We start from the raw sequence: 23,929 nt of genomic DNA on the forward strand, positions 1-23,929 counted from the left end.
CCTGTGGAGCCCGCCGCAGCTGTTTTCAGCCTGCCTGCTGCAGCTGCCCAGAGCCCAGGCTGGCTACAAACAGCTGTGCCAGGCTCCGCAATCATCAGCTCTGTGCCAGCAGTGGGGGAGAGGCCAGGGCCTGCGGTCTGAGGCAGCGCAACCCTGGCCTTTCCCCCACCATCTGCTCTGAGGCGCGTGTGCACCCACCAGTATGAAGCTAATGCTGGAGCCCAGAGCAGCCTCCTGGCTACAACTGGCCCAGGCTCTGGGTAGCTGCTGCCAACCACGGAGCCGAGTCTGCTTGCAGCAGGGCTTGCAGCTTCGCAGCTGCCTGCTGGGAGCTGCTCTGGCTTCGTAGCTGGCAGCAGCTGCCTAGAATCCAGGCTGGTGGTGGTATGCCGAGCAAAATGGTCTCGCGTGCTGTGCTCAGCACATGTGCTGGGGGTTGCTGACCCGTGTCATACACAATGCATTTTCCATATAGCAACATGCTCCTTGGTAAGAGCCTGTGTGGATTGTCATGGCTGTTTGTGAACAGCTCCATAAATGTTCATTTACTCAAGTTACTTGTTTAAAAACAATAATAAAAATAATGATTTATATTCATAGATTAGCTCTTAATTCTCTCTCTGATTTTCTGGATACTTAGAGAAAACTTCTACAGAAGTGTAGAGGTTTGTTTTTTCATATCTGTTACATCTCCATTCTAAAAGTGCTTGGGCTGGTAAATTCTATGTATGGATAGCTTGTGTGTGTTCTCATAGTGCTTAGCTTACAGCTTTTTTAATATTGCTGTGATGAACTTTTGAATAGTAGTGGGCAAAATTTATCAGAGTAAGGAGATCATTAAATCAAGAATATATTTGCCCAGTCATTGGATTACATAAAAGGAAAATGATATTTGTTTATATGCTGAGTAGATTTCTTTCTCTAGAAGCTGAAATTACTGATAGGCAGGAAGTGATGGAAACCAGTAGTGCATGTCTCCAGAATTTGGACAGGGGAATGCAGAAGCTTAGCTGAGTTATTTAATAATTAAGACATAGAGAAGTACCTTGGATTGTATGGTAAGGTAGGAAACACAAATTATGCCACAACTTGAGAGAAAGTTTGATGGGTACCTTAAAAATAAGGCTATGGAGAAAATGCTGAATTGTATAAAAGAAAGATGTCTTTTTCAAAAAAGTCCATTGCTAGGATCCCATTTATGTCTACCAGAAATGCAGGAATGTGTACCCTTGAGGTTATGTACTCTTCTTAAATGGTGATTTGGCAGACCAACACAGCATATCACTGATCATGTATAGACGTAGTTTATTGCTTGCTGTATTCTGCTCCAGTAATAAAGCACTCAAGCCATCAATTGCATAAAGAAAAGAAAATGTATTGATCCCCTTTTGCAGTCAACATCTGAATGATGCAGCATAAAGTACACAGGTAAGTTCATCAGAACTTTTTTACATTAACATGTTTTCTTTTCAAACTGAAACTGTTAAGTTTTTAATACATTTTTTTTAAGCAGGCTTATCCTGACTCACTTTTAGCCACTTTGAAATGCATCTTTGTTGCAAAGTAATGAGAGAGCTTTTCTTTCTTTCTTTACTTTGATTCATTTGGTCCTGTCTTCATGATATGATATTAACTCCTACAGTCTTATTTCTCTTCAGTATTCTTCATAAAGACCAATTTGAACAAAAATGTGTCCTTTTCCATCTTTTTTTTTTTTTAATAGAGGTATTTTCCTACTATGCTGCTTGTGATGCTCTTTCCTTTATCTAATCTAGTTAATCATAAATCAGTTGGACTGGCTAATGGTTTAGCAAGTTTTAGTATTTAGGTTAACATAGGAGAATCATAATAAAATATAGCAATACCGTATTTTACCATGAAAAGGAACAGTGTGGCTTTTTCGTGTCTTATTTTTCCCTGTTCTCTTTTTTTTATTATACTCCTCCCCCTCCTCCCCCCTTCTCTCTCTCTGCACAGGGTGGGTATTCTGCTCCTTCCTTCTCTCCCTGGCAGGGCTCATTCCAGGGCATCTCGCGGACTGTTCCACCGCACCGCAGACAGAGTGAGTCTGTACTTCTCACTCATCCCTCACCATCTTCCAGTAGAGGCTTCCCTTTTGCACGCACTGTTCATCATGTAATATCTTCCTTTGTCAGACACAAACTTACAGGCATATACTATACTGTGTGGCCTAACCTAAAAGCTTTTTTTCAGTCCCTATACAACTTTAGCTTTGTTACAGTATATTAATAGCTGATTTACTGCAGCAGTTCTTGAAGTCAACCTGAATAAGCCCTGTGTCCACTCTTGTCTATAACTTGCATCTTGCTTGCTGCTTTTCTTTTCCTTTCTATGGCTGTAATGTGCTGCCCTGTTCATGTGTGTGTTTTGTTGGCTTACAATGTCTGCATGTGTGCATGTGTATATAGAGATATGTTTACATAAGATATTGTGGGGATGCATTTATAAAATTCATTCCTTTTTAAATATTTTAATGAAAAAAAATAGTATAATTCTCCCTGCCATCCAGGAAAATTTTTAATTTTTTTTTCAGAATGGCTTTGCTGAAACTAATTTCTCTCTCTAAAATGTTGGTAGTAAACAAAAAACATTTAACACCTTGAAGAATTGGCTGCTCTGAAACATGCACGATATACTAACATTGCTTCTGTGCTAGCTAATGCTTGAGTTTGAAATAAGATGCAATTATTCTCTTGCCTTGGACCCGCAGTGCAAAAGGCAAAATTGCTGATTTTAAATTGTGTTTACATACAAAATAGCAAAATGGTAAGTCTTAATTTGTGCTTTGTTGTCTTAATGTACACCGCTGTGTGGCCAAAGAAATAGCATTCATTACGCCAATACTTTAATCATACTAATTTATAAATTACAGTGAGCTTGCTGATGCCCAACTGTACCCAGGAGCATCTGGATCAGAAGTGCAAAAAAAAAAAGTTACAATTATTAAAGTAAAGCAATGTAAAAATTCTAAGGAGATTGGGTATTTTAAAGGTTTATCCTAGCAAATTAAGATTATATTAAATATACTTTGTAATTGTTCTAAAAATGATTTCATTCTTAAGAAAATGTCGTGTGACAACATTTATACACTTCAGATACTATCTTGACATTTTTCTGAAACACTGGTCTAAAAAACTCAAAGTGGATAAATACTAAGATTTTTATATTGGATGTTTCCTATATGTTAATTAGACTTGTTTTCACGTTTCTACTTTTTTCTTGTATAATTAATTTAGTTTTCACAGAAGATGTGAATTTGTTAAAGGTTATTGACTGAGTGTTCAATCCACAGGTATAGCACTAGCAGTAGCAGTGCATGACTGTTGCATTGCCATATCCAATGTTGTCAGCTATTGTCTGGAAACATTCCCTTTTGAGGCAGTGGCATTTCTGTGAATTCAGTTTATGGTGGTTCTGAGCATATAATTAAAGAATGTCAAATTGTGTCAGTATTCTCTTGATGTGTCAAGCACCTGTGCACTAGGAATTGGTCCAAGATACTTTAAGCTATTCTCCAGTGGCTGCAGAAGTGCTCTTAAAAATTACCAATCCCCTGAGCTATTCAGTGTCATCTTTTCATCTTTAAGCTTTTGTATAGTTTCTTGAAGTCAGTAAATCTATATGAAGCTGCCCTAAAAAAGCACAAATTCTCTTTGTGCTTTGTCAGTCTGCTCTGCCATTAAAGCATGGTTGCATTTGTAGAAAGACAGATCTATTTTCTATAATTATTTGTTTGAGTTTTTGTAAGCTTTTCCTGTAAATCTCATTGTTAAATTTGATCATGAAAATGCGTACTGAAGATACTAAAGTTAAACATTTTCTGTGCATTTTTTAACATACACACCTACCTACAGGATCACATCATTTCTTAGTGTTCCCTCAAAAGGAGATTATTCATAGTAATAGCATGTGCAACCCCTCTGTTTAGTGTTTTCAGATCTGCTTATACCTGTAAATATCACCTGGAGGGTTTAATTCTGAAAGGGATATTACAGGCCAAGTCTGAGATTTGGGTCACCAATAGGAATAAAACACCACTTTCTTTTAGCAACTTTCTCCTGAAGGTTGACATGGAAGTATCATCTCTAGTCTGGCATTACTTGTGGATATTGCAGAACTTTAACTGTATGCACTGTCATGACGATAGCAGTCTTTTTACCGATGCATGCATTTTAATAGACTGTCACGTAAAGATATTATTTGTACTGCGTTTGCGGCTACTTTACAGAGCAAATAAGTAATTTGTTTATGACATTTTTAGTAACAAGATTGAGTGCCTTATTTCTTTAGCTCCAAAGCTGTAGTGTGGTACTTAAATCTTAAATATTCTCCTCTGATTCATCCACTTCTACATACAACTCATATACTTCTGATTCACACACTTAATGCAGTAGCTCTACAAATGTAGTTTTCAGGGTAAAAAAATACTTGTTAATTATTATTCGTTTTGAAACACAAAATGTGTTGTAGTAATTTCCCTTCGGGCCTTAGGTTAAGTACATGTTGGAAAAGAAATGTCTGTGCCCCACAGACCAAAAAAAGAAAATGTTTGTGGGGGCAGGAGATTTTTGTGGCTCTGGTTACACATCAGTGAACTGATTCTATACTCTAATTCTGAGGACTTTTTTGCCTGTGGGGCACATCATTTTGTACTTTCTCCGCATATGTATGTTAGAAGTGAAAGAAGCATAGCAGTTCTGAAAGCTAATTTCTGATTTAATACCATCAACAAAAATAAGCTATCGTGTGTCTTTTGATTACAAATCATTGTAATAGTATTACCATGCTATTTTACATCTATATATTTTTAAAAGAAATGTATTCATAACTTTTCATTAAATGTTTTACAAGAAATATTTCTCATTGGCCAGTTAGTGTTCTTTGTAGTTTTCAGCTGCACAGGAAGATACTATAAACAAAATAAAACAACTACATAAATATTCACAGATCACGAATGCTACCCAGCTGGTGTCATGGGAGAGATTTTTAAGTATTGGAAATACTCAGTGACCACATTAATGCAATTTATTTGTCTGTGGTTTTCACATCTTTATTGCTGCAATTTGATATTATTCCTCAATTTTTTGTTTTTGTTTTTGAGAGAGTATTTTAGCTTATATACTTATTTATTTTTAACAGAACTATCCTAAATTGGGGAGCAAAAGATTACATTTAGGAATGGGACACGGATTATTTAGTTTCAAAGCATTTGAAGCTTAATTCTCAATTTTATATAAGCACATGCTTTTCCATCTGCATACATATGTCTCTACAAATGTATACATGGAGAGTATATTTATTGTCATATACACCAGGTACGAGTATAAAGTTTTATTGTAGTTGGTCAAGTGATATTTAAAAGGCAATAGTAATGGATTTGATTAAAGCTATCCCAAATAAATGCCAATAAAAACTTTTTGCTACATATTATTTTATATAGGACATGTTACACAAAAATATTAGAAATATGTTCGAGTTTAAAGAAATAAAGTGTATTATTTTCATTGTTTGTAAAATCAGTCTTTCCTAGTGCCTTAAATGTTTCTGTACTGTGTTAAGTAGCATAGTGGCAATATAGGTATATATGAAACTTTCCAGATAAAAATAATATGATTTTAAGGTCTGCTGTTTTAATTTCCACCCCTTCCCCCACCCCAGGATAGAAGCAAATGTCACATTGGAAAGTTGAAAATAACCACTTTCCAGTGGTTGTCTAGCTGTTTGTCAAGCTAAATTAAACTCAAAAGCTTTTTCCCTTCTAGGAGAATATATTGATCATCATGATGCAAGGAAAAGGGTCTGCATTTGACAGAAAAAACTTCTTTTTTAAAAACAATTAATTTTAAGGGTTTTTTGTTAACACGGAAGTCACTAGGAAGATGAATCAATCAGCACTGCAGTTGACATGATCACAAATACCTTATGAGTTACAGTTTCACAAGATATATATGCATAATATACAATGGGAGACAGAATGAGGGGAATGAAAAAAATTAATCTGTATGTACATTCACTATAATGAATTATAGTTAAAGAATTATCAATAACCTTTAATGCATAAAACATTAAAGTTTGAAGCATTTAGGTTCTAGGTATGAGGGCATTTTGGCACATCTTAGTACATGCATTGCATGTACTATAATGCATGTATTACATGTACCATAACCTATTTAAACTGCATGAAAATCTTTGCTCCTGGAAGTTGGATTTCTAATGAGTGAACACGTTATTTAACATGTAAATGAAAAATAATACAGTTCAGTCATAGCTATTTTCTCATTGTTGCGTCTTGGTCCTCTGACATCATTGTCCTTGTCTTTTTCTTGTCTCTGCTTTCCCATTATGCCATTGGCAAGGAGTTGAGAAGTTAGTCCATTACTTCTGTGATAAAGCGTGGTACAGTACAACTTCAGATTTCTTCCCATCTCCTCTTTACACGTTTCAACCATTTTCTCTTTTGCATGATGCATGCCTATCAAAGCCATGCATGTAGTTCTCAAGTTACATATTGCACAGTTGCATACACAGTTCAAAATACTAATGAGAAAAGTAAATACTACCCTATGTATTCCACAAAGGCATATGTAGAACTGAGATCAAAGATATAGTTGTCTTTTAAAGATAACAATATCTAAGAATGAACCTTAAAATAATAATATTTCTATTTCTGTCAGTTTCATGATAATTAATTTAATATTAATAACTGACACTAAACATATGCTTACCATTTAAAGTGTTAATCAGAGTGACTTGGGGAATACATGTTTGTCTGTTGGGGTGGTCTTTTTCACTGATAAATTAAATTGCTTTCCGACTGTAACATCACCCAGAGGTGTTCCTTCTAAGAGAGTTGAAAACAATTCTGCTTCATATATAACTACAAATGTGGCAGAGATTACATTTAGTCATTGTAAGCGGTGCACCTAACGGTTACATATAGAAGTCTATTCCTCCTTCCATTATTTTAGTGGAATGTGTGTACAAAGCCTATTACATACTGTACTTTAATTTTTGAGGAGTACCTTTTCTGAGCTGTATGCTGGTACAAACAGACCATAACTCAGCAACCGTGTGCATAAGAATGCATAAGGGAATGCATTTTAAATAGTCCTGTACACTTGAATCTTGTTCACATCAATCATACATAGAAACCCTGTTAACACAGATACTGTATACTTGATTATGACCCATCCATACATGAATCAGTCCCAAAAGGGTGTCTAATCATACAGAGCACTTCAGGGTTTCTGAGCCAGTTCCATGAAGTATCTGGCTTTAATTGCTGGTGGAAAGGATGCTATGTTTTCCTTTCTTATTTGTTAAGAAACTTTTATGATTAGGCAGTTAACTATCGGATATCTATTACATTTAACCATGTCTTTGTATAAATACAAAGAAACAGATAAAGGACAAAGGAAAAGAGTATGAGAGTAGTAAATGTACATTGCAATTGCAAATATTCCCTGAACGTTACTTAACTGCTTTCAAAAGTAGCCTTGCCTTTTCATGAAGTGTTCTCCTTTTTCCTACTTTCAAAACTACTGATAATGGTAACCAGCTCTCCAGCAACTTGACTAGAAGTCATTTGTGATAATCCTGGTAATGTCGAAATAGTAGAAATTGGTTCTTTATTCTGAACTTCTCAGTGAACTGAATATTACACTGGAAATGCCAAACTGTACATGGTAAAATTAGTATGGTAACAATCTACATGTAGTGGTACTTTTATGTTTGCATCATGCTAATAAATTTTTTTATCCCCTTTTGGTTATGCAAGATGTCTAGGACGCTAGCAAAATGCATATAACATATCTATCTTTTACATAGTCGATATAATGCCAAATGTAGGAAATTTGTCACAAGTCACATAATTCTGCATATTGGCACCACTTTGTAAAATGTCATTCTAAATACGGCATTATCAAAGGTTAGTTTCTAAGCTGGTTTTCAGATGTCCATTCACATACTTTAACTCTAGAAAACTGAGGTTGTCTTTTCTAGTTAGTTACAGCTTATGGTTAGCATATGCTTGATTATAAACATCCTCAGGTAGTTTGGCACATAGTTATATAAGTAAATACACATTAGGTATGAACATTGACTTTGACTTTGTTTCCCTTTTTTATGAAACTACTATTTGCATCTATTAATCACTGGTGGAGTACAATCTGCCATACAAAATACATGCTCATTTTTGTACTTTATGAAGTTAAATCTAAACTACTTACTAAATCTTTCTACCGTAATTCCACATGCATGCATTTTGAGTGGTTCTTAAACTTCTGTGTGTTCCTGTATCTCAGAATTTTGCCTCCTTTAAAGTATACAAACACTTCCCAAAAAGGAGAACACTTTGGCCAACACTGTTTCCTTTTATGTAACATCTTTTCAGGAAAAATAGATTTTAGTTTGAGGTCCTCTGGTCTCCCATCTCCGCTAAATTTAATATTAGAAAAGTTGACCGAAAATCACTGGGATTTATTATTTAAACTGTAATTTGCATATCAAAACTGTTAATGCTATATTATAAGTGTAATAATAGCCCACTGAGGGAGATTCCTTACCCTCCATCAATGCTGACCTTGTGAAGGAACACCTTGAGAGGCTGGATACCTTCAAGTCAGCCAGCCCTGACAGTTTACATCCCACGGTACTCAAGGAGCTGGCTAGCATCATAGCTCAGCCCCAAGCACAGATCTTCGAGAACTCCTGGCACTCTGGTGACATGCCTGAAGATTGGAAGAAGGCCAATGTGGTGCCTATCTTCAAGAAAGAGAGGAAAGCAGGTCCAGCAAACTATAGGCCCATCAGCCAGACCTCTATCCCGGAGAAGGTCTTAGAAAAGATTATCAAAGAGGCCATTCTTAACAGACTGGCCAATGGCAACATCCTGAGGGATAGCCAACACGGGTTTCTTGTGGGTAGGTCTTGATTGACCAATCTTATCCTTTTATGACCAGGTGACCTATCACCTGGACAAGGGAGAAGAGATTGATGTCCTATATCTTGACTTTAAAAAAGCCTTCAATCTGGTATCCCATGGTCACCTCTTAGCAAAACTGGCCAACTGCAGCCTCAGCTTCACCAAGATCCACTGGCTGGGGAATTGGCTCCATGGTAGGTCCCAGAGGGTAGTGGTTGATGGAAGTCAATCGTCGTGGTGCACTGTGACCAGTTGGGTCCCTCAAGGCTTTGTCCTTGGGCCTATACTATTCAATATCTTAATTAATGATGTGGACATTATTATCAGAAGCGGACTGGTCAAGTTCGCCGATGACGCCAGACTCTGGGGTAAAGCATCCACAGCTGAGGACAGGAGGGCAATCCAGGCTGACCTTGACAGGCTCAGGAAATGGGCGGATGAAAACCTGATGGTGTTTAACACCGAAAAATGCAAGGTTCTCCACTTTGGGAAGAAAAACCTGCAGCATGCTTATAGGCTTAGCAGTGCTATGCTGGCTAGCATTATAGATGAAAGGGATTTGGGGGTCATGATTGACCACAAGATGAACATGAGCCTTCAATGTGATGCTGTAGCTAGTAAAGCAAGCAAAACACTGGCTTGCATCCATAGATGCTTCTCAAGCAAATCCCAGGACGTCATTCTCCCATTGTACTCAGCCTTGGTGAGGCCGCAGCTGGAGTACTGTGTCCAGCTTTGGGCTCCACAATTCAAAAAGGATGTGGAGAAGCTTGAGAGGGTGCAGAGAAGAGTCATGTGCATGATCAGAGGTCAGGAAAACAGACCTTATGAGGAGAGGCTGAGAGCCATGGGACTCTTCAGCCTGGAAAAGCGCAGGCTCAGGGGGGATCTGGTGGCCACCTATAAGTTTATCATGAGCGCTCACCAGGATCTGGGGGAACATCTTTTCACCAGAGCATGCAAAGAGATGACAAAGTTGAATGGTCACAAACTCATCCATGACCGTTTCAGACTGGACATAAGGAAGAACTTCTTTACTGTCCGAGTCCCCAAGGTTTTGAATAGACTGCCGCCAAGGGTAGTTCAAGCACCTACTTTGAATGCCTTCAAGAGTCATTTGGATGTTTATCTTGCTGGGATTCTATGATCCCTGCTGACTTCCTGCCCCTGGGGCAGGGAACTGGGCATGATGATCTTCTGAGGTCCCTTCCAGCCCTAATGTCTATAAATGATTGTACTTGCCTCTATTCCTAGAAGAATTGCTCAGTGAGAAAGGAAAGACTAGGACTACCACACTGATTTGGTTAGGTTACTGTATGGAATAGGAAAATACTTATTACAAACTTACATTTTGGTACTGTTCATCTCTCACTATGCAATCACATTTTTTTTTTTCTAAAATCAGCAGTATTCAATGTATTTTAGTGTGTCTGCACTTAACTCTTTGTCCCTTGTTGATGTCACTGGTCCAACCTGTCTTGCCCTTGCTCAATAATAGAGTTGTTGACCCCCCCCCCAAAAAAAACAAACAAACCCAACAACAACAAGCAAAACAATTCATTCAGGAGACTTCATCCTTCCTCCTCCTTTTGAATTTACCTTTGAAGGAGAACTGTACTAAGAGCATTCAACTTTTTTCCTGTAAAAAAAAAAAAAAAAAAAAAAAAAAGGACCTACCTAGTAAAAGCTGATGAGTGCTGAGGTTCATGTTAGTAGAGTGAAGTGTCCTTTGCGTATGTATTAGATCTAAACAAACATATCTTTCTGTCAAGGCAGGAAAAAGATGGATGAGGGGTTTTTTTTAAACAAAAAACATTGCTACAGTGGTAATATTGATGAAAATGGTAAATAAACCCGTTACAGTGAAGACTAAAGTGAGATGTTGATTCAGTAATTGAATAGCAAATGTGGCTTTGGGTTTACTGGAATAGTGTGTGACTGCATATTGTATACATGAAACACAAATAATAATTCTTTGTAAAACATTTATCATACTATTTCTGTTTTAGCAGTCCTTAAAAAGGTACTTTGGTAGTAGTGGTCTCTCTTTCTGAAAAGGAAAAATTGAAAATTATCCAAGTCTGAAATTTGATGATGTTAAATTTTAATAGTTAAAGTGCAGTATGGTAGGTTTTGGGTTTTGTTTTGTTTTTAAATACTGTGAATAGCAGAATCATGAGGAATTATTTCAATATCCACATAAATTTAAGGTTAAGATTGTGTTTGATTAGTGCACACGTTTATTTGTAAAGTCTCTCTTCAGGGAAGAACAAAGGAAAAATAGAAATGACCCAGAAAAGGTACTGACACATCTCATATTCATAATGCTAGATTCTACCTTCAGATAAAATGTAAAGTCTCCATTAAACCATGTTTATCTTTGGTGATTAATGTAGTACATAAAATGTAGCCTAAGATATACCCTGTAATGTCATTTTGTTGAATAGTGTCTATTTATCAGTTTATCTGAATGCCCTTCAAGATAAAACAGCTATATAATTCTAGTCAATAACCTAATTAGGACCAATTTATAACAAGTACTCTGTCCTCAGCTGGGCAAGAAAATTAAATCTTAGAAATTGTCTTTCTAAATGCACGACAAATACAAAATAGTTCAGTAAATTCCATATTTTTACTTTTACAAATCTTTAAAATGGGTTAAAGGTGTTGTATAACTAAATAAATAATCATTATGGAGAAGATGAGCTGGATGCAGTCTAACAAAAATAATATTTTATTGGCTAAGGCACTTGCATTTGAACTCACTACTCCTGGACATGACTTTATTGTGTTTTCTGCACTGCATTGCAAATAAACACACATGTTTATCTATTTAGTTGAACAAATCTTTTTACGTTTTGCACTGTAAATCAATAAATATATTTCTCTCCTTGTCGGTCCTTTTGTTTGGAGATGTGTATTGACATTTCTTTTTGTATGTTTCCAGTCCCACTTGGATGTATCCTATGAATCCACCTTTTCTTCCTAAATCAACTTTTTAATATGCAAACTGGATATGTAAACTTCATTAAGCATTCAGTCAGCATATCTTGGTTTCAAAATGTTTTTAACTATACATGTCTTTAATTTAATATTATTAATATCATTTCTGTCTTTAACAGCCTCAAGTACTACAGCCTTCCAACAGCCTTCCCAATACCACAGACCTCGCCCAGGGAAAATTAATTAAAATGTCACATATTGAGGCCCCCAGTGAATACCATAAACATGGCCTGCATGAAAATGGTGATCATCAGAATAAAAATGCTGCTGATACGTCTCATGAAAATAGCCTGAATGAACAGAACCTTCTATTGAGTATACGGTTAGGTATAAAAGATCTGAATGAGAACGCATTTTTGACAGAAAATATGGAAGTTAAAAAGAGTGCTAAAGAACCTAGAGAGATGGCTAGTAATGAAGGTGGTACACTACGGTCTCATGATTCGTCTTTTCAGACACCTGCCCACATGAATACAAGAAAGATGCAGACTAAGTTAGCTGTGAGAAGTAAACAGTTGTCCATGAGCCATGCCTCTTGGCCAAAGACTGTAAGAATTACAAAGCCCCCAAGCCAGAATGCTTTAGTGTCTCCTACAATGGCTGTTCTTGAACCATCTCCAGCTTCCAAGGAGCCTGAAATACCACCATCAAGTAGTCCAATACACCTACAGCCAACATCCAGTCAGGCTAACCTGAAGAGTAAACAGAGCCAGAAAATGTCTAAACTTTGCCCAGCAACTGTTTTCTTGCTTAAATCTAAGCAAGTAACTATCCCTAAGTGTTCATTTATATCTCAAGAGCCTCAAAACACCTCTTCCAAGACTAGCATCCCAAGGCCACTAACACAAAGAAAGGAAAATATGCAAAATCAGAACATCAGGTTGCATTCTGGGGATAGCTTGGCCTCTAATCGACATTCCCGCCTCCCTAAACCAAAGACGCATTACTAACGTGCACATCTCATTGAAGAGAGTCATACATCAATTTGCTTCCCATACATTGACTGCCTTAGTTAAGGCTTCTTTACAAAGAGCCTGTAAATCCTGAATTAATATTAAAATTAGCATCTTTCTATAATATTTGCCCGGTAGATTTTGACCTATTCTGAAGTTTAAACTATCAAATATGCAGATTCTTGTAAAAGATCAAAATTGTCCAACTATGTTCAAAGTTTGTTATCAATTGTTCTCAATTAAGAGAACTGCCCATCAGTTCTCTTCATTTAGTAAATGATGAAGCCTGCAATGACCATTACACACTTTATTGAGATGCTACACTGTGTATTTGTGGAGGAGAGAATGCTTGCAGAAATCATTTCTGGTCCTTTTTGGATTATCAGATAATAGAGTTACTAGTAAATCTCTAGGTTCTTATTACCAATTAGGTTAAAGCAGTGGAATATTTTTACAGAGACTAAATCTATAAGGCGCTCTTTCTGGCCATAATTGTGACTCTGTATTCCAGAGGCCTATGCAAAATCTTCGTATTTATCAGAATAATCACAAGTGATGTACATCATACATTTAATGTTTGTGGGTTTTTTCCTCTGTTATAATCAGAGAGTTACTGTATTTGTTTTCTAGCTCATTTTCACTGTTCACAGATGGCAAGCAAGCAAATTGCACAGGGTGAAATGCATCTTACTATATAAAAATACCATCCATTCATGCATTACAGTGAAACTGGTATGCTTGAAGTATGGTTTAGGTATTATTGAGAAAAATTTTGAAATACAATGCTAAGGATACTTGTGCACAAACCTGCCTGTGCGAGTGTTTGTGAATTGGTAAGTGATAAACCTCTGGGAATAAGGGGTATATAATACCTATGTTGAGGGTTCCACAATGTGTTTTAATTACAAACTTTTAATGTTATTGTACTACTTGTATTTATTGATTTCTGTTTAATATTGGAAGACTCTGAAGTACCTGACTTTAAATGTTTGCACAAAACTTTGCCATATGTGTAGGGATTTGAAACTATTTTATGTAATAAAACTTGTTTCTGAAAACTATTTTTAAAAACCCACATTTGCTTTGAACAATCCTATGATGTACTAATCAGAGCTGGTACTTTAAGGAGTTTTTCAGAGATGTGTACTTTTTTTTTTTTTTTGTAATTAATTTCTAAACAAGCTTGTGGTTAACTGGGAAGGAGCTGAATGGGGAAATAAAATAAGGAAAGACCTTTCTGCTCTGTAAATAAGTGTTCTTTTTTAAGGTAGTCTTGAAATATTTGACTCTGAAGAGGATGCCATGGGACTGTGAAATTTGTAAATGTACACTATGGATTTAGGATGTGCATATCCAATAAAGTGTTCCAAAAATGTATCCTTATGTTCCCAAAACCATGGCATCTTGCCCCTCAACCCCCACTTGACCTGAATCTGCCTCAAAATTGGCAGAATTATTATTTTCAAAAACATTACTGAAAAAAAGAAACAAACCCCAAGAGCAGTATTTTGGACTTTGCAAAATGAAGATGTATTAAAGTGAGCTTTTCTAGGAAATAAACTGAGTATATATGTATGCATGCATCCACAGAAATCTTCACTCCTAAGCTTTATAGCTTCAGTCCAAGAATAGCTTCCCTGACGCATACATGTCAAATGACTTGAGGCCAGATGCAAAAAAAGGATCCAGACGCAAAAACACCTCTTGAAATCAATGAAAGTTCAGGTGTCTCAGGCCCTTTAGGAGTTATCCTTTAAACTTTTCACTAGATATTGCGCATCCATGTAAGCTTAAAGCGCTCAGTGTTCTTTCAGCAAATACTGATCAGCTGATCTTTTCAATTCAGACCTGACTGCATTTCTGAAACAAATTAGAACCATGATTTTAGTCCTTATTTTAAGGCGAGAAAAACAAAGCACTATGGATTGTTAATAAAGGTTAATAAAGATTGTTTGAATCATTCAAAATAGGATACAATGAAGAGACTACTGCTAGAAATACCATTAGAAAGAAGAGGTATGGAGGGTTTTTTGTTGTTTGTTTTTTTTCTCACTGCCTCCCCTCCTTGACCTCATAGCTGCTCTCTAAAACTGGAGTAGGTCTTTACTTTTGTAGGGGAAAAAAACTGACTTTCTTCACATCCATAAAACTGGCTCCTGACATCTGGCTATTCCTCCAGAGTTTGAAAAATGCTGATATTTCCATCGCACTCTTGGTTCACTTTCAGGTCTATATAGATTTTTAAAGCTGAAAGCTGACTGTCCTTTAAAGGAAAGGTTATTTTATTTTAAAAATATGTATGTTTTTGTCTAAAGAGAGACTATTTTCACTTTAAAAATGTTGTTGATGTGAGGTTATCGAATGGAATCTTGTCTTCCATTTCCATTTCCTCTCAAGTTTCAACAGGTCTGATCTAAGATGTTAGAGTTTAAATTTGCACCTTTACTGAGTACAAAGGAACAAAGCAAAAAGCTCATCAAGGTTTTCATAAAATACAAGGTGATTCTTAAAAATAAATTCTATATTATATAATGTGCAGAACAATAAATAACAGAATCACAGAAAACTTTGCCACACTATATATTATATATAGAGAGCACCTCCCCACTTTTACCTGAAAAGGGAAGTAATTAAGAAATAGAGCCGATGACTGTAGAGGTCTTATGTGAGATGTGCTAGCTCAAATTAATTGTTCTTGTGTTCAGTTTGTAATGGTTCATCTATCTAAACACAATTACATATTTTGACTTTTAGGGCTTTAGCAAGGAAGGTTTATTGTATGTATAGTAAGTCTGGAGTATGAGGTAAACTTAATCAGTTAATGAGCAACTGGGAAAGAGATGAGGTAAAATTGAAGTCAGATTTTAGTGAGAGACTGAGTGGAAAATGAGGTTGCTGTATAAAACACTTAAAGCAGGGATAGGCATAAAAAACAACTTTCAGGTAATCTAGCTACCTTGTGTAAAGTGGAGATGCCCTTTCAGTACTGGTGCAGATGATTCTAAACATAAATCTAAAGGATTAGACTTTAGACTGTTAGGTTTTAAAAATTTGTTTATGGCTGATTTTTTTTTCATGCTTTTGGTGTCTCGGACATTCTTTTGTGCAATATTCAAAGAAGTATTAAACTACTGTTTAGTATGTGTATAAAGAGACAATTAAGTATTTAACAAGTGAACAAACACAAAAGAAAAAACAGAATTGCACTTTAAAGATGAGCTTTATTGCTTGAAGTTGTGCCTAAAATTATCTCAATGCCTCCTGTTGTGTGGCTTTTGTTTAAAACTAATTTCTCTGCTAGTGCTGTTGTTTCCAAGATATCATCATCTCACAGAATTAATAATGTATTTAATTTTTGTTGTGAATTGATTTTTAGTTTAACCATGGAAGTTCAAGCACTTATGATGCAACTCAGAAGATTCCCCTTACCTGCTCCAAAGCTGGCATTTGAACTCCCTTTTGAAGCCAACTTTCATTGAAGTCTTTTTTTTTTTAGCCCTTAGAATAATGTTCCTAGAGTGTATTGTGGAGGTATTAATGAAAAAAACATGTGCAATACTAATTCCTGGAGTTGCTGGAAACTATCATTTATGATAGCCACTGGGGAGAAAAAAATCAATGACTTTCCATAATATGGTGCTCATTAAAAGTAATTAAATAAGGTAAGAAAGTGGTTCCCAAACTAAATTATAATACAGTGTAGCTCAACTAGACAGTATCATAAATTAGTTAATTTTACTCCATGTAGACCTTATACACCATGCATGTCCATATTCTGGTAGATGGCATGCTTCATAGGGTAGTTTGGAAGAGTTTTTGCACAGCATATAGTATTCATAATATGGATATTTTCCTACCATCAATGGAAATCCACTGTTGAACAGGGCTTCCATATCTATTCTTTATCTCATTTGTAGCAACTTTCTCTGAACAGAGTGGAATTTAACATGTGATCATGGTTGTAGGTGTTAGTTTTGTACTAATGTACAACCATACTAGCAAGGAAATTCAGTCACTGTTATGGTAAAGCTGCTCACTGCCTACCTAAGCATAAAAGCACCACGATAAAAAAAAATGTTAACTCTGTGTTAGTATTTAAAGTCTTAAATTCAGTACTAGCTACAAAAATAGCATTAATATTATTTGCATTGTTGTTTTTCTTTCTTATTTTTTAAACCAAATTGGGAGTAAATACTGTATATTGGAATTTGCTTGTAAAGTTGATTTAAAAACCTGTATGTAAAGATTCTTTCCTCAGTGTTGTTCTAGTGAATAAAAATATCATAATTATAACAAGTATCTGCTTTTTTTAGCATTCATGTGCTTATTTACTGCTTGATTCAATTGTGAATTTTCCCCATCAGAAAGTAGCGTTGTAGAAAGGAAAATGTGATGACTCTTGACTTCACTTCTAGAATTGTTTCTATGAATGGATTTGTCTTTCCCCTGCATCCCTACCCTGTCTCCCAACATGAATTGTCCCCTACTGATGAGGAATTTAGAATTTTTTCCTTAAGGATTTTTTTGGTTTTGTTTTTTAAAACCAGAAAGGAGAAAATTAAAAGCTAAGTTTGTAATTGTGCCAGGGAGCATGCTGGGAGGCCCCTCGGTGCCTCCCCAGCTCGGTGATCAGCTATGGGGGGACCCCGGGTGCCCCCCCGACCCAGGAGGCACGAGTCACCAAGCTAGGGAGTGGGGGGGGCGGGGTGCCCAGCCTGCTCCCCGGCAGACCTGGAAGTGAACCAGAAGTGCTTCTGGTCCACTTCTGGGTCTACTGCTGAGCACGCTGGGGAGCCGCCCCATGCTGCTTGCACCCCAGCATCGCAGCATTCACGAGCCCCTGCTACCTAGAGGTATGTTAGAAAAAAAACATTTAAAGCTGTGCTTATGTCCAAGTCGATTCGAAGGGTTCCAATTCAATTCAGAGAGATTAAAGGGGTCCTCTGATTTGATTTGGATTTAGAGATTTGGCCACCAAATCAGGCCAAATCTCTGCCAAATCCAATCGGGGACTGAAGCTTCCCACAGCCCTAGCAGTCAATTGACCAGTCAATAGACTGGCTTGCCAACTCTAGATAGTAGGACTGTGCAAAATGCCTGCATTTCATTTCAGATTCGGCATTTTGGAGGGACAGTGATTTGTTTCAGTGTTTCAAATCACTGTCCCGTTTCATTTAAGCCAAAACTGTTTTGGAGCTGTTTCAGAATTTTGATGGTGTTTTGGCCATAGGCTATAATGGGGAATTGCAAAACTGCCTATAACTTTGTCATTTCTTGCTTGATGTGGATGAAACGTGTGGGTATACTAGTCCTTTCTGAGGCCATGAAGCATGCCAAGTTTCAAGGAGATAGGTGCAGGGGCTTTTGTGAAACTGCACCTCGAATTGTTCAAAGCAAATGCATATCACTTACCTGCAGCGTCAGCCTGCTGTCATCTCACATGCAGATCCAGGGGCTTGCTTCCCCCAGGAGAAGCCTAGCACAGCCCCACCCCGGGGGCATGGCCCCCCCCCAGATCTGCATGCGGGACGACAGCAAGCTGCTGCTGCTGGTTGGAGCCAGTGCCAGCACTGGGTTCTTCCCAGCGCTTGGCATGGACTGCACCAGACAAACTCAGGTACTGGCACTGGCCTCAGTTGGCAGCGGCAACATGCTGTCATCCACATGCTCTGCAGTCGGTGTGTGGAGCTTTAAAAAAAAAAAAACAACAGCTGTACACTCACCGTCTCTGGCAGCTGTGATTTTGGCCTTTGAGGGCTCGTGGCAGAGACCCCCTCCATGCAGTGGGAGGCAGTGGGGTGCAGCAGGGATCACCCTTCCGCACCTGTGTGGCAGCTGCACCATCATGCAGGTGCAGTGCAGCACAGCTCGGCAGGGCACTACTTGCTGCCTGGGAGATGGGGCAGCTCCAGCAGTCACCCAGAGATCCTGGTTCAATCCCCAGCTCTCTGATCATTCCTCAAGCTTTTCCCCGGGGGGGCATGGGCCCCTGGATATGTGTGGGGTTTCATCAGGCTGCTGCTGCCGGCTGGGGAAATAGCCCAGAGCCACTGCCATCACCAGGTCTGAATCCAAAACAAAACAAAATGGCCACCAAAATTTTGCACAGCCCTACTAGATGGTATACTTCCAGGAGTCCATGTTTTTAAAACCAATAACACAGTATTGCTTTTGTTCTAAAATGTCTAAGTTTATTATCAAGTTTCACTGAGACTTCAGTACAGGGTTAGGTAACGTTCTGAATTCAGGTGTGAACGGGTAGTTGGAGATGCCAGTGCTTTTCAAATGGCTTTGCAGTTCTCCCAATATTTGGGTGTTTGGTGCAAATCTAAACTTCATTACTTTTTTATATAAAAGTTTGGCTGTATGCCAGCAGAAACAATACATTGAGTTAGTTCTAAAATTGCAATAACAAATATTATCAAAGAAGTTTTATATTTGACTTAGGACTTTCAAAAAGAGTCCAATAAGATCTGGAGCACTTGGAAATGTCTACTATAAAATAGCATTCTATCCTTACAGAAATATTCTAAATGCTTAAGTCTAGATCCTGTTTCATAGCCATATAAGTACTGGTTTTGGCAATTGCAGACAGCTAACAATTAGGTTCCATGAGCCGTGTGGTTACCGAAGTGTCCATAAATCTAATGAGCATGCCTAATAGGCTACACTGTAGCTGGGCATGTGTGTGCCTCCATGAATTCTCCAAGTATGTGTCTAAGTCCTGAAATTGTACCTGGGTGCATAAGGCCATGATTTAGTGGGTTTGAGGGGGCCTTCTATGTTATGGCCCACTAAAGAGCTTAGGGGACTTAGTCTGGTTTAGGTTCCCCCTCACTGGCAGCCATCAGTTTCCCCTATAGTCTCCTCTTGAAGCTGAGATGCTGCATTTTGTAACATTCAGTAGATATGGGAAAAGTGTGGACGTTTCTATCATAGTGGGACTAAGGATCCTGGATTGAACCTAGGGGCCCAGTCTAGCTAGAGCAACAGCCCTCTTACTCAGCTACACACCCTCTGGCTTGTTTCCTTCTTCCTGGCTTCACATACCTCACCTCCTCACTCCTCTCCAGTTTGAAAAGAAATCCCAGAAAACGTTACATAATCTGGGCACATCTACATGTGCTATTAATGCACAGCAATAAACTCCAGTGCATATTGCACCAGAATGTATTGCTCCCGGATGCCACATTTGAACGTGTGCCCAGGGCTGCAGTGCATTGAGCTGTATTGCAGTAGTCCCAACTGGCAGAGGGTCTGGGAGGGTCAGTCTGCTATCCCAGAGCTGCTCTGACCCAACTCAACATGCTGCAGAGGGGCTGGCTGGGGCAAGAAGGTGCTCCAGCGCAAGGCTAGCCATCAGACAGCCCCTGCACTGAAGCACCCTCATGCTCCAGTCAGCCCCATCATCGTCTGCATAGTTGCTGTGGAGTAAAATAAACACCACCACAGGTTGGTACTTGTATTTATAAGTACCCCCTCCTTGGGTAGTTCTCTAATCATTGGTCATTGGAAGGGTCCTCTTTTTCCTCCTCCACTTTTTCAGGCAAGTGTTCATGGAGGCATCCGAATTGATTCTATGTTTGCAGAGAGCAAAATAGTATCACAAACTATGGGTAGATGGTAAAACGCAGTCATGCTAGTGGGAAGATATGACCCTTGATGTCCAGCTAACAGTGCTCATATTAAAGCAGGGTGAAATTTAGACATTGTGTTCCACAGGAAATGTAGATACTATCTTTTATCTCAAATTGGCATAAAGAGTTGGCTTCAATTGTTTTTGTCAAACAAATTTCAGGGAGAAAAATACTTAGGAAGTGCTGGCTTGTAAATATATCCAGGAATGGCGCACAAATTAATTGCTGCCTCTAACTCCGTGTGTGCATGCGCAGGGTTTAAACTAATCCTATTTTCAGATATGTCTGCCCTGATACTTCTTATTTTGCTGTAACTAGAGAAGAAATCACTGGTTCCTTTAGTCTGATTTTGTATAGCACAAGCTATGCCATTTCTTTTAATTATACTTGTACTAAGCCTGCTAACTTGGGGCTGAATGTATTTGATAAGATGACTTAAGAAGGGAAGAACATTAGCAAATATTCTCAGGTTTATTACAAAAAGTGGGGAGAGAGAGTAAGTGAGTGAGCTATCTTGTCAGAGAAACTGTATTCTGGCATACCAGGTTTAGAGCTTGGATTGTGAGCAGACAAGAGATGGAATTGAAGGAATGCTAAAATATACAGCATTTACAAGAGCTGTGACATTCATACATGCCCTGTTGTTTTCCCTTCGTCTCCACAGAATCTTCAAACATCAGTCTCAATAAAGTGAATCCTTGTAGCAGAAGTCAGTCTTGGAGGGGGGGAGAACTACATCTATTCAAGTTTCAGCAAAATAATATAATGGTGTTGGGGCATAATACTGCAGGAGAAGAGAGGGCACTGAATGCAAAGGAAAATATCAGAAATCATTTTTCCAATCCAGAATGAACATGTTTGGCATTTTCTCTCTGGAGGAATGTTTTACTTTTTGTAAGCAAGTTTGTGTACAACTGTGTCACAACCCAGTGATTTTTTGTGCCTCGGCACTATGGAATTTCCTGGCCACATGAGAGCTCCTTTGCACAGCAGAGTGTTCTGCTGCAATTAAGAGCCTGCGTGCAGGAGAGTTCCCGCCAATTTGCAGTTTCCTTTGCAGGATGCATTTCTTCTTTACAGCACAGAAATGCACGGTGCAAAGAGTTCCATCTATTCAGATAAAAATTTGTGCCCCGCTATTGGCCAGTGCTAAATTATTCACACGTGGCGGCTAGTAATTGGCTCGCTGGCCGTTTAAAATTCCGCGCGACTTCCGCCCAAGTCGAAGAGCTTTGAGCACGCTGCAGAGTGCCTCTGAAGTTATCTGACTTGCGGCTGCCGATTGATAGACTGATCACCTATCGATCTTTCTTCCCGTCACCGAGCGCAACCCCGACGTACCCCTTTCCCCGCCGGCTTCGAATTGCGGACGGATTAACTGGCTTGGGCCCCGCCAGCTGGAGCAACTCGTATGGTTGTTCCAACAACCGGACCACCTGCGTCGTGATTGCAAGCGGCGTGAGTAAAGTTTTTTGCAACCAATAAGTTGTGTCTGCCTCTCCATTCACCAGCCCGCCCTGACGTACGAGCGTAACTCGAGTCGGCCCTGGCCGTCCGAGACAAACTGAACTACAGTAAGGATGAACATCAAAGAGCAAAATAGGTACGCAATTAACCAGATTCATGAGGTATTTCCTTTCTCTAGATTATGCATGTTATTAACTCTAATTGGAATCAGAACTGAGTTTAAAGAAAGAGCTAAATAATTGCAGCTCTACTAAGTTAGTAATTTGAAGTTATTCAAATAACCATTACCCCGACCTCCTGAAAAAAATGGAATAACTATCTGGGAACTCCTTTATCACTTGTCTTCTGTCATGCATTTAAAACAAAATCTTTACAGTTCCATTCTGTTACACATGCAGGCATGTAGCCATTTGCATAGTTAGTGAGATTCCTCAATATACATCAGAAGACAAAAATTGACCTATAGAATACAGTGGTGTAGAGGATTGAAACAAATTCTTCCTCTACTCTCTATTGGGGGGGGGGAATGAATCATTTGGTTTCCATTTCAACATTTAAAGGTTAAAATTATACTTATCTCAAAGTATAGAACTATTTGAAATAAGAATTACTTTTAAACAAAAAATGAAAAGGTCTTATTCCAACTATGTCATCATTTGACATTCTAGCAATCAGAACTTTACACAGTCTCTTGTGAAACTGGCCTGATTTTCAGTGGAGCTACATATTCTGACGGAATATAGTTTTGTTTTACCGGCTGTGCTTGACAGGATTATTTTCTTTTCTGTTTTGGAGATAACTGTATTTATCCATCTTGGGCATAACAGTTTTTTTCAGGAGCAGATCCATGAAAGCAAGTATGCGATTAATTCTCCAATATTATCATGATCTACAAAGGAAAACGTTAATGTTTATGCACATTTATACATGTATTAATGCTCATACACATGTATGCACAAATTCACCTTACATGGTAATACTATCCATTTAACTGAGTTATGTATAAAATAATAATACAAATAGGTCTGGTATGTGTGTCTGCAGGATCGAATACAATCAAGTTTCTTTATACTCTGTATTGCTAGAGAAGCTGGTAACAACACCTAGAGGTAAAACTTTCTAAAGTTTTCCCTTATAAAACCCTTTGTTCCCCCTGTTTTACATAACTTTGCCAGCCTTAAACCCCAGGGGCTGAAATGTTCCATGTTTGGGCTCTGCTTCAAGCTGAATTGTTAAAGGCCAAGGAGGTGAACAGCAATAATAGTGGCAGAAGTTGCAGAAGAGCAAAAAAGGGAAGAACAGGTTTCATAAGCAGAGAGACAAAAGGATCAGTAACCATTAGATAACAGTTCCCTTTAAAACCTGGCATCAAACCAATGAGTCCTGTGTCTTCATATTCTTTTACAGTTCAGTGCAGATCTATAAAATCCACTACAAAGGCTCTGAAACAATTCTCTTCTAGTGCTAGGTTGCCATGGAAGATAACTTGCTGCTGAAGGATTACTCTGGTAACTCAAAAGGTAGAAGTTTGTGGGGAAGATCAAACCCTCCCTGTTAGGTAGTTCCTACAGTTCCCTGTAACAGAATTCTTGGCTTTGTTTTCAATTTAGACTTTTTAAAGCACCATAGAACAAAGCCCATGAGAAAATAAATAATATTGTATTCAGAGCAGGGTTTGGATTATGTGTATTAAAATATGTGTCATGCGCTGAATGATAAAGATAAAAAGATACCTATTCATTCAGTGCTCAGCAGGCATACCGTGCACTGTGACCCTGCAAGGAAAAGTAATATTGTTACTAGATTTGCCCACTTTGGGGTGTGCTCATTTATTAGGGATATGTTTCTAGGGTCTTTGTAATTTTATCAATGTGCTGCTTGTGTTACTTGTGTTTCTATATGGAGCTGTATCTCTCCCTTCTGCA

At 38.2% G+C, this 23,929-nt stretch overlaps 1 protein-coding gene across 12 annotated transcripts in view; it reads left to right on the forward strand.

Annotated features, from left to right (window-relative positions):
* The window catches only part of CCSER2 (coiled-coil serine rich protein 2), a 149,216-nt gene extending 132,025 nt beyond the window's left edge, over positions 1–17,191 (forward strand). For 7 of the 12 annotated variants that reach the window (XM_025212564.1, XM_025212560.1, XM_025212566.1 and 4 more), the window contains one exon: positions 12,067–17,191. In XM_025212564.1, the coding sequence (XP_025068349.1) occupies positions 12,067–12,897 (831 nt within the window). In that variant the 3' untranslated portion in view covers positions 12,898–17,191. Of the gene's footprint in view, positions 1–1,977; positions 2,063–6,377; positions 6,418–12,066 lie in introns of all 12 variants that reach the window. The other 5 variants (XM_025212568.1, XM_014523296.2, XM_025212569.1 and 2 more) reach the window with 2 other exon arrangements.
* Positions 17,192–23,929: the final 6,738 nt, after the last annotated feature.

The sequence above is a fragment of the Alligator sinensis genome, unplaced genomic scaffold, assembly GCF_000455745.1.
Source record: "Alligator sinensis unplaced genomic scaffold, ASM45574v1 scaffold176_1, whole genome shotgun sequence".
Taxonomy (NCBI): domain Eukaryota; kingdom Metazoa; phylum Chordata; order Crocodylia; family Alligatoridae; genus Alligator; species Alligator sinensis.